The sequence below is a fragment of the Crotalus tigris genome, unplaced genomic scaffold (genome assembly GCF_016545835.1).
Source record: "Crotalus tigris isolate CLP2741 ecotype Arizona unplaced genomic scaffold, ASM1654583v1 scf7180000019068.10715455, whole genome shotgun sequence".
Lineage (NCBI taxonomy): Eukaryota > Metazoa > Chordata > Lepidosauria > Squamata > Viperidae > Crotalus > Crotalus tigris.
The window spans coordinates 8111196-8129245 of record NW_024097358.1 but is presented as its reverse complement, the minus strand read 5'-3'; the positions used below and the strand labels follow the sequence as shown (position 1 = coordinate 8129245).

At 36.5% G+C, this 18050-nt stretch overlaps 1 protein-coding gene across 11 annotated transcripts in view; it reads left to right on the top strand.

The window, feature by feature from the left end:
* The window catches only part of STARD3 (StAR related lipid transfer domain containing 3), a 37869-nt gene that overhangs the window by 10705 nt on the left and 9114 nt on the right, over positions 1 to 18050 (top strand). For 10 of the 11 annotated variants that reach the window (XR_005558625.1, XR_005558626.1, XR_005558624.1 and 7 more), the window contains 12 exons: positions 700 to 970; positions 5136 to 5213; positions 5494 to 5571; positions 5683 to 5736; positions 6309 to 6426; positions 8046 to 8144; positions 8960 to 9012; positions 12536 to 12628; positions 15852 to 15914; positions 16477 to 16572; positions 17384 to 17463; positions 17548 to 17652. Coding sequence is in view for 8 of the 11 variants with exons in the window: in XM_039359187.1 (XP_039215121.1) it covers positions 764 to 970; positions 5136 to 5213; positions 5494 to 5571; positions 5683 to 5736; positions 6309 to 6426; positions 8046 to 8144; positions 8960 to 9012; positions 12536 to 12628; positions 15852 to 15914; positions 16477 to 16572; positions 17384 to 17463; positions 17548 to 17652 (1124 nt within the window). In the remaining 3 variants the exon portion in view is untranslated. The remainder of the gene's footprint in view (positions 1 to 699; positions 971 to 5135; positions 5214 to 5493; positions 5572 to 5682; positions 5737 to 6308; positions 6427 to 8045; positions 8145 to 8959; positions 9013 to 12535; positions 12629 to 15851; positions 15915 to 16476; positions 16573 to 17383; positions 17464 to 17547; positions 17653 to 18050) is intronic. The other variant, XM_039359186.1, reaches the window with a different exon arrangement.

Genomic DNA, 18050 nt, shown 5'->3' with positions numbered 1-18050 from the left:
CATGCACCCCAGTGCATTTCTCCTGATCCATGCTACCCATTCACATATTCTCAACTTACAAAGAATCTCTCAGAACCCTTCCCAACCCACGCTACTTTCCCAACCCAAATGATACTTGTTGCACCTATCCATACACCCTTCCTGACCCACGCCACCACCCACATGCACCATCCCTAACCTGGCTATCTCACTTTTCTGTCTATTGGCCTTGCAGTTGCAAAGAAAGTGGGGAAGCTGGCAGGAGGGGAGGGGTGGAGTGGAATTTTGGATGATCCCTGGCAGCTTGCTAGCTTCCCACAAGGATATTCATTGGGGAAGAGGATAGGAAGTCAGAATCATTGCCACTCCCACAGAATAAGTCCCATCTTGATGGAGACAAAATCAAAACAAATATTAAAGGTGAATTGTTTGTTTTTAGATTTATTTCAGGTCATTCTGTGCAAGTGCTTTTCTATTCTTCCTATATCTCTCTTATTTGTATTAGTATACTGAATTTCTTTGCCCGCGTACCTTGTGAACAGGCAGTAGTGATGGGATTCCACCTACCAAGGGATCATTGTACAACTAATTCAGAAATAAGCTTGGGTTTCTATCTAATATGCGATCCTGAGTTCCTTGGTAGAAAGAATAGTTTTAATATCTAGAAGGCCTTATCTGCGTGTTTTCTCTTTTTGCCTCCTCCCCTTTCCCTCAAAACAGAGAATCCATTGACGGATGACACATCTGTACATGAATATCAACAACTTCACTGTTCTCTCCAAGGATGAGCAAGTTGTGTGACTTGCAGAACGCTGATTTGGAGCAGAGTCTTCCTGCCATTGTTTCCTCATTTTCACACTCCCCAGGGTTTTCTCCACATTATTTTTCTTCCGAGAGAAGAAGAACCATTTCTGATGTGCGACGAACCTTCTGCCTCTTTGTGACTTTTGACCTTCTCTTCATCTCACTCCTCTGGATAATTGAATTGAATGTGAGTCAAAAAGCTGGTTTTTGCAAGTAAGGTTTTCTCTCCTGACCCCCTTCCCTCTCCCCTATTTCACTCAAATAATTAGGGAAATAAAAGTTTCCCCAGAGACACTTTTCTTCACAGCTACTGCAGTGGATAAAATACAATGCATCAATTGGAGTTGCCTATCCCTGTATTGTGTAAACAATTGCCCAGGCTAACAGTGGTGTACTAGACAATTTCAAAATTCTGTTTGGAATCCATTCCATTCTCTGTGGCATCCTGCTATTGTGCTGATATCAGCCTGCCTCCATCTGAGTAGTTATGCTCCATTAGGATCTCATCTTAGGAACACAGCTGTTTATCAATAAAAGCAATAAAATACAAGTACTAAGGCTTGTATGAATGCTTGTTAGTTGCCAATTTTTGTTTGCAAGTTGTTTTCACCTTAGGGGATAAGAGTGAAAACAAAGGTTACTATTTCATTGGATTTTTGGTCTGATTGCCTGGTCTTTTCAGCTTTAAACACAAACCATAAAAGAGGCTGAATCAAACCTGCAAGTTTTTAATTTCACTTAACTAGTAAACCTGCCTGGGACAAATAGAGTAATGACTAACCTCTTGGAACTGTTCTAATTGTTGGGCATAGAAGTAAAGCTACTTCATGTCTCCACCTATAAACAAACCTACACATATCGCTGCTATTGTGTGGTGAGGTAATGACCCGGATGAATTACTCAGCTTATACATTATGCTATAAGAATAGAAACCAATTTGATTTTAAAGAAAAATGTTCCTTCCTGGTTGCAAACGTGTTCCAATTGGTTCCTCAGAGCATTTGAAAAAACTATTCTCTGTAGGAGTAATATTATACTCTTGCTCATCTGCAGCAGTTAGTACTATAAACATACAACTTTCAGCAATTCTTCTAACCTGGGACCTTCTTAATCTGTTGGCCAAGTGTCCAGGGGAAATGGAGTTGTAGTCCATCATATCTAAAGGGTAACTGATTGTATTGAAGATATACTACAACTTCTGAACAAAAAATTAATTAAGTATAATTTACTTTACATATATTCTAACAGTATTGTTAGTAAATAAAACATTTCTCAATATAGCATATCAAAAAGAAATAGAATCATTGGAAGTGGAAAGAACTATATGATAGAAATGCAATGGTTTGGTCACTTCACTCTACCCTCTTCTCATGCAACATGTCTGTATTCCACAGTAGGAACCATTGTGAGAAAATAGCTGAAATACAGTAAGTTATACATCTCTTGAATGCCGCTCTGTTTTAGATTTGGAAACCACAATTTCTTTAATAGACAAATGAACAGAGATTCATCATATGGCCATCCATTCACTCTGCTTCCTAGCTTTCAAAGGATTAGAAAAATAGGTTTGAAAGGAAAGGAAAGAATGAAAAGCCTAAATACCATATTCACAGGAAATGACACATGATTTTTCTGATAATATTATAGCCTCAAATGAGTCAATCAGTTTCCCGACAACAGAATGTACGCGTAAAGGAAAGCTTGTCCTGCTAAAAGCAAGATTCAGTCTTTCCCTTGTTTAGACCAGTTGTTTAACAATTCAATCATAAAAACAAATAGAGGGAAGGGAATCTTCACATTCATAAGAACAAATGGAGAGAGAAGAATCTCCATAATATTTATATCCATTCTAAATAACAGTACTGAGGGGTTAGGCAATCTAACATCTTACAGATGTTTTGAGGTAGAATTTTTGTAAATGCTGACCGAAATAGCAAATGACTTGCATTTACAGGAGTTATCTAAGTCAATCTGCAGAGGTCAATATTGTCTAATTCTGGATTAGGGATTCTTGTAGAGCAGTGTGTTTGTCAATCATGGCAACTTTAAACTGTATGAAATTCAACTAGAATTGTCTAGTCAGCAGACTGGGGAGAAACACTATTGTTGAGGCAAGCGTTTAGAGGTGGAATAGCACATAGTTCAGGACAGTACTTTTTCAGATATATTTTCCTCTTGACACCTAATAAAAGTAAGATTGCTATTTGCTGATATGTATTAAATGTTTTAATTTATAGCATAATTTGTTAATAGCTTTTAGACTATGATGGTCTGAATAATTTTACTAACATCGCACTTTATATTCATACAATGGGTCTAATGCTTGGTTTATCACTTTTAACCTTCATGTTGCATGTTTGTTTTTAACTCTTTTTCACGTCATTGCTTAATACTTGTTTAAGAGGTGCAGATCAAACAGGGAGTATTAAGATGAAAAGAGTCTGCCATTGCTGGCAGAATTCAGATGAATAGATGATGCTAGACTACACAACTACACTTCCCCAGCCTGAGAAATGCCAGGCCAACTAAGAATAATGACTAATAAAGTTCAGGATATTTGAATGGTAGATGATTAGAGAACAAGTAAAATAATTCTGCTCTACAACAACTCTGTGGTTCTTCTAGTAGTATACTGAATGCAGTGTTGTTGAAAATAGTCTGATTCAGTGAAACAATCTGACTAACCAGGACCTGGCCCTGATTAGCTACAAATTATATTGTTGAAACCTATTTGGGGAAGATGTATGGATCTGTCTATATCACTCCCAAATATTTCTTCCTGATAGGTATCTTTATACATTATATTCATGTGATAGCAAGATTGAGCAATATATAGATTTACATACATACATGCATGCATGCATACATACATACATATATACATACATACATAAAATAACGAGGTTGGCTTCAGTAACACTGGAGGTTGTGACATGGGATTCTGCCCCTCTCCAAGGAGTGCATCTTCCGGTCTCTAGTATGGATTAGTTATAGTTAGGCCATGAATGTAGGATAGCAATTCTATCAATATATTACTCAATCACCCTTTTGCTCAGGGTGGGGGAATGGAACTTTGTCACTACTGTTGGAGCCTTGTTATTTATGGCTCATGATTGAATTACTGCCACAACAATTCATCTTGAACTAGATCTTATCCAATTGAATGCAAATTTTAAATTATTTGTATTTGGCCCAAAAAATTAGTTTTCCTCAATAGGCCAGTTGATTTACATTGCTTTTAATGCCTTTTATATATAGACTAGTGATTATATCAACAACTTGATTGATCTGTGATATACTAATCTAAAGATGCAATCATTCCAAATTAAACTTGCTTCTGTCAGGCACAAGAAATCTGGAGCTAGGATAAAGTTCAAAAGCACTAAAAGTTTATTTCATGTTATTTATATACAAGAACTTAATCTACTAACAGTCAAGGCAAATTGGTGCCAAATAAGAGCCAACAGACTTCAAGGGGAGCTGGACTTAGGTCTCTTACAAAGGTGTAGTGACTCCAAACTGATGACGTATTGGACCCCACCCCACCTTTGGGCTCACCCTGGACATCTCCTATAGCTGCCGTTCCTTGTAGAGCCCACCCATCTTATTTATTTATTTATTAATAAAATTTATATGCCGCCCAATCCGTAGGGACTCAGTTTTCTGAGCTATGTAACAGAAAATATGAGTCCAAATCAAGACTGGATTGGAGCTAATTATAGTGCTATATATTATTCTGCTGAGCTATCTAATACTGCCTAGAAGTAACTTTCTAGTGTGTTTTGAACCATTTCAAGTACAATACTTCAAAAAATGTCCTACTTGGGTGCAAAATTGCTGCCTTTGGGCATAAGATGTGCTTTTTCAAAAATTTTGGAAATGTTTCAAGCTTATAGTAATGTGTCATATATTCTGTTTTGAGCATGAAACAGATGGTTTCATACTCAACATTTTCGTACTCAAAATACAAATTGTCCATTATTTTAAAGCTTTCCTAATCCAGTGTCTCCAGAGATGTGGGCTTAATGCATGATGAGAGGCTATACTATTCTGAATTCTGAGAACTGTAGTCCCACCATACCTGGAGGCATCAATTGGGGAAGGCTAAAAAAAAGTTTAAATAAAAGGTAAAGGTTTCCCCTATCCAGTTGTGTCTCACTGTAGGGTGCGGTGCTCATCTACATTTCCTAGCTGAGAGAGCCAGCATGTTTCTGTGGTCATGTGACAAGCATAATTATATGCTTAAGTAAATTTAGATTTTTTCTTCAGCCCACTGGATCTTCACTGAAGTAAAAGTTAATCCAACTCTATTAATGTCATTTTCTTTATTCTTTATTCTTACTTACTTTCAGACTATCAAAACTATCCAGGTCAATTTAAAGGAAGAAGTAATCTATTACAAGTTTAAAACATCCTTTTTTGACATATTTGTAAGTATTTTACTGTAATTTTTTTTTTAAAGTAGGCTTTTTTTGCCTGGACAAAAATAATTTACATGGCTGCTAAATAATTCACATGGCTATTAAAACATGTCAGCTATTGCATTTTGCAGAATTATTTTTCAGGTTTTTTTCCAAAAACCTTCCTATACTGCCAGCAGTTTACATAGTTTTCTAATAATTTAGTTCACTCAGAAATAATTGTGTTGTTTTATATTTCTCAGAACGTCATCATTGTTTATAAATATTTTGTATGTTCATTTTTCATTAGCTCTTGGCTTTTTTCCGGTTCTCGGTGCTACTTCTTGCATATGCTGTTTTTAAACTCCGTCATTGGTGGGTTATAGCGGTAAGAGAAAATTATTTGCAAATTATGCTTAATTATATAACTTTGTAGCTTCCCAATCTGCTCTTGTTAATGGATTTTCTTTTTCTTTCTCCTTTCCTCTTCATCCCCAAGATCACTACATTGGTGTGCAGCACTTTCCTGATAGTGAAAGTTATCTCCTCAGAAGTGAGTTCGTGAAAAAAATGGGTTCTATCTGAAATTTCTAATGGTTGGAGCAGGTTAAAATATCCTATATTAGCTCATGGGAATTCAGTTCATCATTAAAATTCCAGTGGTGGTAATGGGATTGGAGGTGCAAAAGTGTGCTTACAAATGAAGTACTTTATCCATAATAACTGATCTTCCAAGATGGTGAATAATAGTCTTTAAGGAAAACTTCAACTTCATTAAGCTAACATTCTCCAAATGTGTTGCTGTAATTCCAATACACTGTAGGTAGTCCATATTTAGTGATTACTGAGTGAAACTGCAATGGGGCTTATTTCAGCTTTCCTTAGCAAACTTGTAAAGATCATAAATATGAAGACTGATCATAAAGTAACTTTTTCATCACCATCATAACTGCAAACAGTGCTAAATGAGGCAGTCACTATATGAAGTCTAGCTGTAGACAGTGGTCATTGTGTCTGAAATGTATGACAATTCTAAGTCCAATCCAACTGGAAAAACTATAATAAGTGATCTCCAATACGTGCCTTGAAATTTCTCTCCTTTTTTTCTTTTTCTTCATGCAACAGCTGCTGATCAAAGGAGCATTTGGCTATCTTTTGCCCATCGTTTCCTTTGTCCTTGCCTGGCTAGAAACATGGTTTTTGGATTTCAAAGTCTTGCCACAGGAGATAGAGGAAGAACAATGTGAGTCTGCTTATCCAGTGAGGGTAGGAGTGTCTGATAAAGCTGTTCTTCCACCTATTAAAATGGCGTTATCAGTTTTCTTGGTGAGGCATTCTGACCAGAGACTTCCTTGTAGAATTCAGGGAAGCATTTGCTACTTTAGATTCAATATCTTGTAAGACTTTTTGTTTTTTTTTAATAAGCTACCTCTTTCCTATAAGTAGAAGGAGGTTGGAATTTACCCATGACAAATCCTTTCTTTCTGTCTCATTTTATCTGTCTCATTTTATTTTATACTGCAGAAAAAATTGTGAAGATGGCGGGACTAAGACATCATCTTTAATCTAGAAACATAACCTAGAGACTGCTTAGATGAAAAAAAGTGCTCTATTGATTTAAGCAATTGCTTTTTAGATGTGACAGGCAGAGAGACCAAGCTGAAAAGTTATGGTAGCTTGGCCAGCTGTTATACGAGAGAGAGAGAGAGAGAGAGAGAGAGAGAGAGAGAGAGAGAGAGAGAGAGAGAGGGAGGGAGGGGGAGGGAGGGAGGGAGGGAGGGAGAGAGAGAGAGAGAGAGGGAGGGAGAGAAATCTGCTTTTCTGGATCCAAACAAGCTGCAAAGAGTTGTTCGTTGGTTAAGCAGAATGCCCAGGTTCATAACCTGCTATGATGTAATTAGATTTCTATCTGACTTTAAGATTGTGGTCATGATTTGCAGTTGTTTGAAATGCAGATGGGTAAGTGACCTGGAAACTTTTTAAAATACTGTTCAATAATCATGAAATCTAGATTAGCATTCTGGAAGAAAGACTGAGGATTTTAGCATGAGGATATTGGAGTAGGCAATATGTTTGTCTCTTATTTTCCTATCAATACCCTAAAGTATGTTGGTGACAATTTCTAATCTGTATTAGAAATAGGAAGGCCTGATTTTAAAATTGTATCTATCTTTTAGAGGTAATACCTAGTCTAAAGAATCCAATACCAGCAGGGGTTTTTGGATTCTGGTGATATATAAATTTGAGAAATAAATGGATACAATTGTTGGAAAATAATGAACTGGTATGTTTTTCATTATGAGGCGCTTAAAAAAAACATTAATAGTAACTTTCATCCTGATGATAGAATCATCATATAAAATGTTGCTTGACAGGATGTAGAATACATTTGTTTGTAATATTTGACAGAATTCTCAATTGCTAGATCAGTGAACAGTCAGACAGACCATTATGTTTTCCTAATACTCTTCATCACTGTTTGCTAATCTGAATTGAAAGGACAAAATTATAATTTTCACTCTTATTTGCTTTTTATTCTTACACAGATCTTCCATGAAGACTAAGTCAGGTCTTCATTAGACCAGTCTCTCCTAATTAGGCACTAGATTTTTATCTTTCTCACCAGTGAACAATGAAAAATTGATCGACCTTCCTGACTCTTTCAGTCTCACCTGGGCTTCAATGAAATTATGATTCCAGTTTGTGAAATAATCTAATTTCTAAGAAGATTGCTCACTATTTTCAAATGTCATTTTCCCTTTCATTCAGTAGGCTTTCTCATGTCATATATGGTTTGTGTAGATTGAGCAACAAGCGCCACAAGATAATGACTAAGCCAACCAATTTTTCTTTTCTTTTCAGGGTATGTGGCAGCTCAGGCTGCTTTGTCCCGAGGACCACTCTTTTATTCAGGAGCACTTTCAGATGGCCAGTTCTACTCCCCTCCAGAATCTGTTGCAGGTGACTGATATTTCCTCCTCTCAAACACTTGCTAACCAACCTTCTATATGATGCATTAAGAGTAGGCCTGAAGGAGAACATGGAAGTTATAAATTCACACATGACATTCACATGATTTCTCTTTTGTGAACTGCAATCCCTTTTGTCTTAATAGCTGATAAGAATATGATAAGGCTCTTTCTCCTGTCTGTTAATGAAAACTCATAAAGGATCAGACATAAAAAGCACAGTTTTTACATCCTGGGTATGTTTTAGCACCTATTTCCTAACACACTAATGTGCTTCCAGCAGGTAAAGTCTGCTAGGAACCCCAATTATTATTTACACAGAAAATTGCCCAGTGGGTTTTTCACAATTTAAGTGTCCAGGCTATACTTAAGCTCAACAAAATTAGATGAGGAGAAATTGATGCACATTTATGGGAACATTTGATTCATGGCATAGAATTATCTAATCTGCAAGTCTTCTTCCTTTACATGAATCACATTTTAGGCCTGCCTCCTTTCAGTTGTAAGACAAACCATTAATTCATTCAAAAACCAAGAAGGATTAGTTTTTCTTAGGATTAGCAGTTTTTATACCTCAATATGTTCTAAAAGCAAACTCATGACTAAGTAACCCAAACTGGAATTTAAATATTTAGAGTACATAACAGGAAATACCTAGAGTTTCCTATTTTGTTTTGTTTTTTCCCCAGAATGGTTGGGATTCTCAATGAATTCTAGATCTAGAAATGCTTCTTCCTACTTTACACATAATACTTTACACATAATATCCAAATTTGTAACTATTTATTTTTTTTATCTCTAATGCAGGATCAGATGAGTCAGATGAAGAAGTTATGGGGAAAAGGGCAGTAACCGATGAGGTATGCTTCAATATAGCAGAACCCTTGGGGCAGTCATATTTTGGAATATATTTTTCTGTTTTCATATAATGTAACGTATGCTAGTATTGTTTACAATAAATCTATTTGCTTTTCTGTTGGGTGTCCAGTCTAAATAGCACAATGGAACTGAAATAGAAGCAAAAGTTTAGTCAAGCAAGAGTACAATAGTGGGTAGCAACCCATAATAGTAATGGAAAAGAATCAGGTGTCATTTAATAATGCACCTCATCCATCTATCTATTCTGCTTTGAAGGTGTATAAATCCCTTTATTCATCTTTTCAGTTCATACACAGCTAAAAAAAATGTGATGGATTTCTAAAATGTCCAAGGAAATATTTCCCAGGACAGGTGCTCAAATGTATTTGTGGGTTCTACTCTGAGATAGCTCAGCATTTATCATAGATATTTATCCAAATACTGTGCTTGGAAGATCTTCCAGAATAATCATAGTGATCAGATGTTATATCTGCTTGTATCAAATGTACAACTGTTTTGTGTAGGTCTATGCAAACAGTATATTAAAATTATATTTTATTTATATTAACTTCATACAAATTTTGTAAGTAGGGTAGGATCTTACTTCTCGGAGAAACCCATGGCTTTCAGAAAAATCTGAAAACTCTTTTGTTTTTTGACAAATATGCTTCCCTAAAACACAGCATCAAAGCTTTATCAGAGATTGAATCTTTCCTGCAGAAATTTCAACAGTCACTATGCATCCTAGACCATGGGTAGGAATTGTCTTGAGCTACATATAAAATATATAATATACGTAATGTATATAAACCACACAATCCTGTTAAAAGTTTATGATCTTGTGGGGCCGAATAATAAACCACTGGATTGGACATGCCTATCCTAGACTTATTAGAAAAATCCTCTTGTCTTTTGTTCTTGTTTCTTGCTACCCACCAGGGGGCAGAATTATTCTGTCTAATTTCTACCAACTTCTCAAAGAAGCTCTATTAATCCAGTTTTTGGTATAATTGTAGCATGCTGGTCCTTTTTGTGATGTGGACTAATGATTTGTATTTGCTTTCCTAAATAATTTTTTTTTTTAGTATTGGGAGAAATAAAACAGCAGAGATGGTAGGATGGTGCTGGTTTAGATTGGGAGAGAAGCTTTTGAAAAATGTGTAGGGCATAAAGGCTGGGTTTGCTTATTCTTACTGTTGAAGCAATAGGTGTGACACCTGATTTTTTTAAAAATGTAAGTCATGCAACTACGGTAATATTTAAAATGATCATATGGTTGGAGTTCTGTTTTCAAGGAAACCCGCACTTGTATTTAAAAGATTTTGCAATAACTAAAATATTTAAAATGACAGGACACTTGTTTGGGTATATTTATATGATATTCAAAAATATTAATGTGAGGCTTGGAAATCACATAAAATCCAGAATACTTTTCAAGTCTCTTTAAACAGTACTACTGAATATTTGTGGAAAGATTGCTGAAAATTAACAAATATTTAACTCACTGAAAATAAAATAAAGAAGGCAGGCAATTTTTTTTCTATTATAACCTGGGGGAAGGGAGAGAGATTGTCCTTAAATTCGATTTGAATTTTGGATAAAATTTGGCTATTTGGAGATAAAAAAAACAACAAAACTGTTATGTATAGCTTAGAATAAGTAGAACAAAAGATTTCATTTATTTATTAAATTTATATGTCACCCATCTTATTATCCAAAGCAACTCTGGGCAGCTTGGTTCCTTCCCACCAACGGTTAAAAAAACAGCCAAATCTCCAAACCGGGGAAGACAAGAAGAAAGACAAGTGATTGCAAATTATCTCCAAACCAGGGAAGACAAGAAGAAAGACAAGTGATTGCAAATTATCTCCACTATGTATTTCCATACAGATGCTCAGCCCAGATTACAGCCCTAGCTTGTCAAAACATGACGGTTTCTGGCTTTTAAAAGAGTACCTAACTCCTAAGACCAATCAGCCTGACATCAGTACCGGAGAAGATCTTGGAAAAGATAATCAAGCAACAAATCTGTGAACACCTAGAAGCAAACAAGATTATAACCAATAGCCAACATGGGTGGGTCAAAAACAGATCATACCAAACAAATTTTATTTCATTCTTCAACAAAGTGACCAAATTAGTTAATCAGTGAAATGCTGTGGACATAGTATACTTAAATTTGATAAAATATTTGATAAAGTAGGCTACAGCCTACATGTAACTGGCTGACAAATTGTATTCAACATGTCCTCAACGGAACTACATCTATACGGAAGGAAGTAAGCAGTGGAGTACCCCAAGGTTCTGTTTTAGGCCAAGTATTCTTCAATATCTTCGTAAATGATCTAGATGAGGGAATTGAAGGGGAATTCATCAAATTCGCAGATGGCATTAAGCTGGCAGAAATAGTCAACACCCCAGAAGACAAGCTTAAGATCCAAAGAGATCTTAACAGACTTGGGCTCTGTCTAACGCAATGAAATTCAATATAGATAAAAGTAAGGTTTTACCCTTCGATAAGAAAAACCAACTGTATCAGTATAGATTAGGTGAAACTTGGATTAATGTCAGTGACTGTGAGAGGGATCTTAGAGTCCTAGTGGACAATCACTTAAATATGAGCCAACAGTGTGCAGTAGACAGCCAAAAAAGCCAATGCAATCCTAGGCTACATTAATAGAGGGATAGAATCAAGATTACGTGAAGTTCTAATACTGCTTTACAAAGCCTTAGTGCCACACTTGGAATACTGCATCCATTTCTGGTCACCACAATACAAAAAAGATGTTGAGACTCTGGAAAGAGTGCACAGAAGAGCAAAACAAAATGATTAGGGGGTTGGAGGCTAAGAACAGTTACAGGAATTGGGAATATTTAGTCTAATGAAGGACTAGGAAGGACATGATACCACTGTTCTAATATTTGAACAGCGCCTACAAAGACAAGGGGATCAATCAAACTATTTTCCAAAGCATCAAAAGATAGGATAAGAAACAGGCTGGAAACTAACCAAGGAGAGAAGCAATCTAGAACTAAGGAGACATTTCCTAATGTTGAGAGCAATTAATCAAAAGAATAGCTTGCTTTCAGAGGTGGGTGCTCCATCACTGAAGGCTTTCAAAAAGAGACTGGGCAATCATTTGTCTGAAATGATATAGGGTCTTCTGCTCGAGCAGGGGGTTGAATTAGAAGACCTTCAGCTCTATTCTATGTTCTGCATTCTTGTTTTCAAGAAAGCTGATTTTTATACTGATTCAGTATAAAGAGTTTCATCTTTCATTCATCCTGAAATGGTACCTGTCAGTAGAATTTGATTACTTTGACCTCGGGAACAGCATGGGGGGGATACAGAATGCAGATGGTAAATAAAGGGATGTCTGTTTGGTGCTGCATGTAGCCAAGAGTATCTCCTGGTATCATATTAGATTAAGTTAAGTCTTGATCTAATGAACTTGAGATAGCAGCATCTGCTGAATTTAAAAAGAATTATATGTAGCTTAAGTTGTGTTTCATATTTTGGCCTAGGAGAGAGAATATGTCCGGCAAGGCAAAGTAGCAATGGAGGTAATGGATCAGATCTTAGCTCAAGAAGAAAACTGGATTTTTGAGAAATGCACAGTAAGTCTATAGTTTTGAGTAACTGCTGGCTACAAATGCTAGAACTAGTCATGTCACCTGGAAATGGCACTATTTGATTTAGAAAAAGCAGTGCTGAAGTTTTGTGATGGTCTCTGTATTGCTATGGTATTACCTGGTGCAGGATCAATACTTTATCATTCTTGCATCGAGACTTCTCAAATAAGTTTTAATAAGGACTCGATATCCTATATCCTCCTGCCTCTTTGGTTTCAGTTTTTACAAATTTTGCTGTAGAGCAAAATTTAAATTAAAAATTATAATAATGAGGACCTGCTGAATAATTTGAGGGAGACAAATTTTCTTCCCAGTTGCTGCTCAATCCCAGGAGGCAGCACTTTCTGCTCATCCTGCATTCTAAATTGAGAAAAGGAAGAAGTTGGACCATGGAGACCCAACAATTGTACCAGAGGGAGAGAATGCTTGTGTAGAATGTATGGTTTCATGTAGGCTGTATAAGGCTTTTGCAGGATTCTGTTTCATAGAGGTAAAATCTGAGCACAACTGCCTGTAATCAATATTTATCAAAGCAAAATAAGGATAGCAGTAGCATAGCAGACTTATATACCACTTCATAGTGCTTTACAATACTCTCTGGGAGGTTTACAATGTCAGCATATTGCCCCCAACAGTCTGGGTCCTCATTTTACCAACCTCAGAAAGATGATGAGTTAACCTTGAGCCGGTCAGGATTGAACTCCTGGCTGTGGGAAGAATTTCAGAATACTGCATTCTAAATGCACTATCAGAGATACACAGTATATAATGGGTTAACAATCACAGTTTATCTCAATTCACTTGGCACTAAATTCTTGATGGAAGAGCAAAACATTCCTGTGGATACAGTGGATATAAAAAGTCTATACACCTTTGTTAAACTGACAGGTTTGGGAGATGTAAAAAGAAATCAAACTAAGATTAATCACTTGAGAATTTTTTCCACCTTGAATACAACATATAAGCTGTACAATTCAATTGAAAAACAAACTGAAGTCTTTCAGGAGGAAAAAATAAAAAACTTAATATGGTTGCATAAATATATGCACCCTTTTATAAGTAGGGATGTAGCTGTGTTTAGAAATAACCAATGATATTCAAATTGATATTAAATAGTAGTCAATACACCCCTGTCATCAATTCAAATGACTCTGATCAAGCCATATAAGATTTAGTTGTTCTACTAGGATTTTTCTGAATTTACTCAGTTGCCTCTTACAGCCAAAGTCATGGTCTCCAAAGAGCTTACAATGCATTGAAGAGATCTCATTACTGGAAAGTATCACTCAGGACAAAGGTTCAAAAAAATCCACACATTGGATATACCATGGGACACAGTGAAGACTGTCATCAACAAGTAGAGAAAATATGACACACCAGTGACATTACCAAGAACTAGATGTCTCTCCAAAGAAAACACAACAAGAAAAGTAATCTGAGGAGCTGCCAAGAGGACTACAGCAGTATTAAAGGAGCTGCAGGATTGATTCTGTATTACTATGACAACAATCTTCCATATTTGCCATATGCCTGGGCTGTGGGATAGGGTGGCAAGAAAGAAGCCTTTTTTTACAAAGAAAAATATCCATGCCTGGCTGTATTTTCCAAAACCTACAGTACATCAAGTCTGACAAAAGCATGTATTATTAAAATGTATTATAATCTGATGAGACCAAGGTTGACCTTTATGGTCTTAGTTCCAAAAAGTATGTTTGGTGCAAAAACAACACTGCAGCATTGATAATACATCATACCACACTGAAGCATGAGGATGGGATTTTCATGCTTTGATGCTGCTTTTCTTCAGTTGAAACTGGGGCTTTCGTCAAGATGGAGGAATTATGAATAGTTCCAAATATCACTCAATTATGAATAGTTCCAAATATCACTCAATTTTGCTAAAATGCTGAAAATGAAGAGGAATAACACCTTTACAACAATGCATATCAAAGCATATCTCCAAATCAACAAAAGAATGGTTTCATTAGAAAAAAAATCAAAGTTTTGGAAGAGCCCAGCAGAGCCCAGATCTGTATCCAACTGAAACTCTGTGGGGTGACCTGAAGAGGGCTGTGCACAGGAGATTCCCCATGCAATCTTAGCAGATTTGGAGCACTTTTGCAAAGAAGAATGGACAAAGATTCCCAAGGTAAGATGATGGCTCCCACCCCAAAATGCTGTCATTTTTGATTGAACACTGTCATAAAATCAAAAGATCTTTCAAACAAAATAATTAGTTTGCGGATATGCACATTTATACAATCATGTTTTTGTAAGTTTTTTGTCTTTTCTCCCTGAATTCAGTTTATTTTTCAATTGACTAGTACAGCTTATGTGTTATGTTAGAGATAGAAAAATTCGAAAGTGATTTAATTTGGTCTGTTTTTTTCCATCTCAAAACCCTGGCATTTTAACAAGAGTGTATAGACATTTTATATCCACAATAAGCCATAGTTTAAATAGTTATACCTAGTCCCTGTTTTTTTGTACTTCTGTTGAACTACTACAGCCTCTGAGATTAATCAAGAATGCTGTCTTAAGTAATTCATCTGTTGCCAAATTAGGCCAGCCAGGGCACATTCTAAGAGGCTTCTTGGTGGCTTCACTCTGAACTGGGTGCTGAGTACTCCCTGAGGGCCAGGCTATTTGCGAGACCGCCTACTACCTCATAGTTCCCTTCGTCCGGTTAGATCCCACAGGCTGAGCCTCCTTCAGGTCCCGTCGGCCAAGCAGTGCCATTTGGCGGGGCCGCGGGGGAGGGCTTTCTCTGTGATGGCGCCCACGTCTTGGAACCAGCTCCCCCCGGAGATTAGGACCGCTCCCACCCTGTTGGTTTTCCGCAAGCTGCTTAAGACCTGGCTTTTCCGGCAGGCCTGGGGTTTATAAAATCTGACCCCTGGATGAATGTTACTGTATTGTTTGTCTTGTTAAGTTATATTGTGTTTTTATTGTTAGCCGCCCGGAGTCCTCCGGGAGTGAGGCGGTCTATAAATTTTAATAAATAAATTTACAGAAGCAGTGGAAGTTGTTAGACTGGCAGTTGGTGAATCAGATAGACAAGCTAGTATAACTTTATGAAAGGTCAAGCCTTGGAGCCAGCTCAGTTAATAAAAAAGTGGTGGATGGGGGCGGAGTGTGCTGCAATCCTCAAAATTTTCAGTAAAAGGGCAAATGTTGAACTCATGTGACTTTAATACCTCTTGTGCAGGAATTTGGGGATACAATTCATTTTCTCGAAATGCCATTCTATGGCAAGGTTTTCATCCTAAAGGTAAGGTGCTTTTCAGCTTCCTTCTAAGCTTTCCATCCATTTTTTCTTTCCTTTCCTTTCCTACACCTTTTTTTAAAAGTGGAGGGAGTAGAATGGGCAGATACAATCTATGTTTTGAAAGAGATGCTTTCTGGAGGGGAATATACTGTGGGCCGGTAGCTTGCTGCCCTGTGCTACACGTATTTCTTTTTTGTGTCTAGCTGGTATTTCATTCTTTCTAGCTCTTCTCCCAATAGTGTTGTTTGTTTGAGAGATTTTAAATTGAGGTATGGAGGCATTTCAGCTCCCATCAGGCCTGGCTTACGTGACTATCAGTTAGGGATGAGATGAGTTGGAACTCCACAACCTCTGAGGAGCACATGGGTCTCAAATGAATATTTTTTTTAATTATTGTTTTAGTGAGTGTGAAAGATATGCCACTAAATGAAAATTATTTTTCTAGAATTGGGGTATTTAACTTTGAGCTCATCCTTCAATTAACTGACTAGTTAATTTTACCCTATGTTACTAGTGTTTCTGGGGGAAGAGACTTTGCAGTGTAACCTGTGTCCCTCATTTGCAGGCTATTCTACAATGTCCGGCTGAGTTAGTATACCAGGAACTGATTCTCCAACCAGAGAAAATGGTCTTATGGAATAAAACTTTGCTAGCATGCCACGTAAGTCTTTCCAGACAGACTTATAACCAAAAGTTATTCTTCACTTATCTCTAACATTATTTGTAGTATTTCTATCTCTCTAATATGCCAAGCTGAAATTCTGTACTATATGTGGCTCTTCTTGCTGTGAACTGTTATCTTCAGGAAATGATTGAGAGAGGAAGAGGGATGATTTCTAGGCTTTTAGGTTTCTTGTTTTATTTTGGGCTTTTCTTTTCAATTGTTATTAATCAGAAGTGCAGCATACTTGCTCATCCTTTTGTTTGCTAAAGACACTTTTGCTGTTTGATGACACTTGCATGAGCATTTCATGTTAGGATTGAAAGATTCAAAAACACAGATTTCCCCCCTCCCCAATTATTGCATAATTTATAATTTTTTAAATAAATAGAATAAATATGTATACTGTTTATAAAATAAGAGGATCTTTGAACTGCTACAGAGTTACCCAGGATTTGCTACTTAGATTTCATTTTTCTATCCATTGGTTTCTGCCAACAGCAAGTATTTTTCTGCTTTATTTAATGACAAAGCCTATTGCTTTCCCTTAGTCTTGTACTCTCCAAATATATTGGCTCAGAATTTCTTTTGTTACCAGATTAAATATATGGATGGTTACAATACCAATCAGTGATACTGTTTTTCTTCTGTGTAAATATGGACATTATTTTTATGAACATACCTGAAAATAATCATCATTGTTCTGATTTCTTCACAAGTCAAAATTCCTTTACAAAGAAATCATGCCAAGGAAATACTCTAAACTAGCTTATGTTGGCAGAAGTGGGAAAACATTCTGTTTTCTTACCAGATCTTGGAACGGATTGATGATAACACAACCGTATCCTATGATGTGGCAGCTGGTGCCGCAGCAGGTGTTGTCTCACCTAGGTAAGTTCTGATTTCAGACTATATTTTTCGCTATCTAGTTCATTTCAATGAACTGATGTATCATATGTGTTCTCTACAAATCAGAGATTTTGTAAATGTGCGTCGGATTGAGAGAAGAAGAGACCGGTACATTTCATCAGGGGTGGCAACAATTCACAGCTTGCGCCCTCCTACTTCCAAATACGTCAGGTATGAAAATCTTATTGTTGTCCTATATCATCCCAGGAGCCGTTTTCAACACACAGGTAGGCAAAGGCAGATTTTTTTTTTTTAAATTATAAAGCTTTTAGTTACTGTCTTCATTGGCAGAGAAATAAATACACCATAGAGCTTCCTATATAGTAGCATTTTCTGAGCAATTAGTTTGCTTTTGGCCTCCAGCTGCAGTAAGAGGAAATAATTTATTGTTCATAATAATTGTAAATAATCTAGGAACATTCTTGGATGTAAGCTGAATTGTAAGATAGCAGCTTATACATACTTGGGGACTCTGCAGTATGTATGTCAAGTCTTTTTATTTTTTTATTTTTAGATTTATTTGCTGCCCATCTCATTTCAAAGCAACTGTGAGCAGCTTACAATATAAA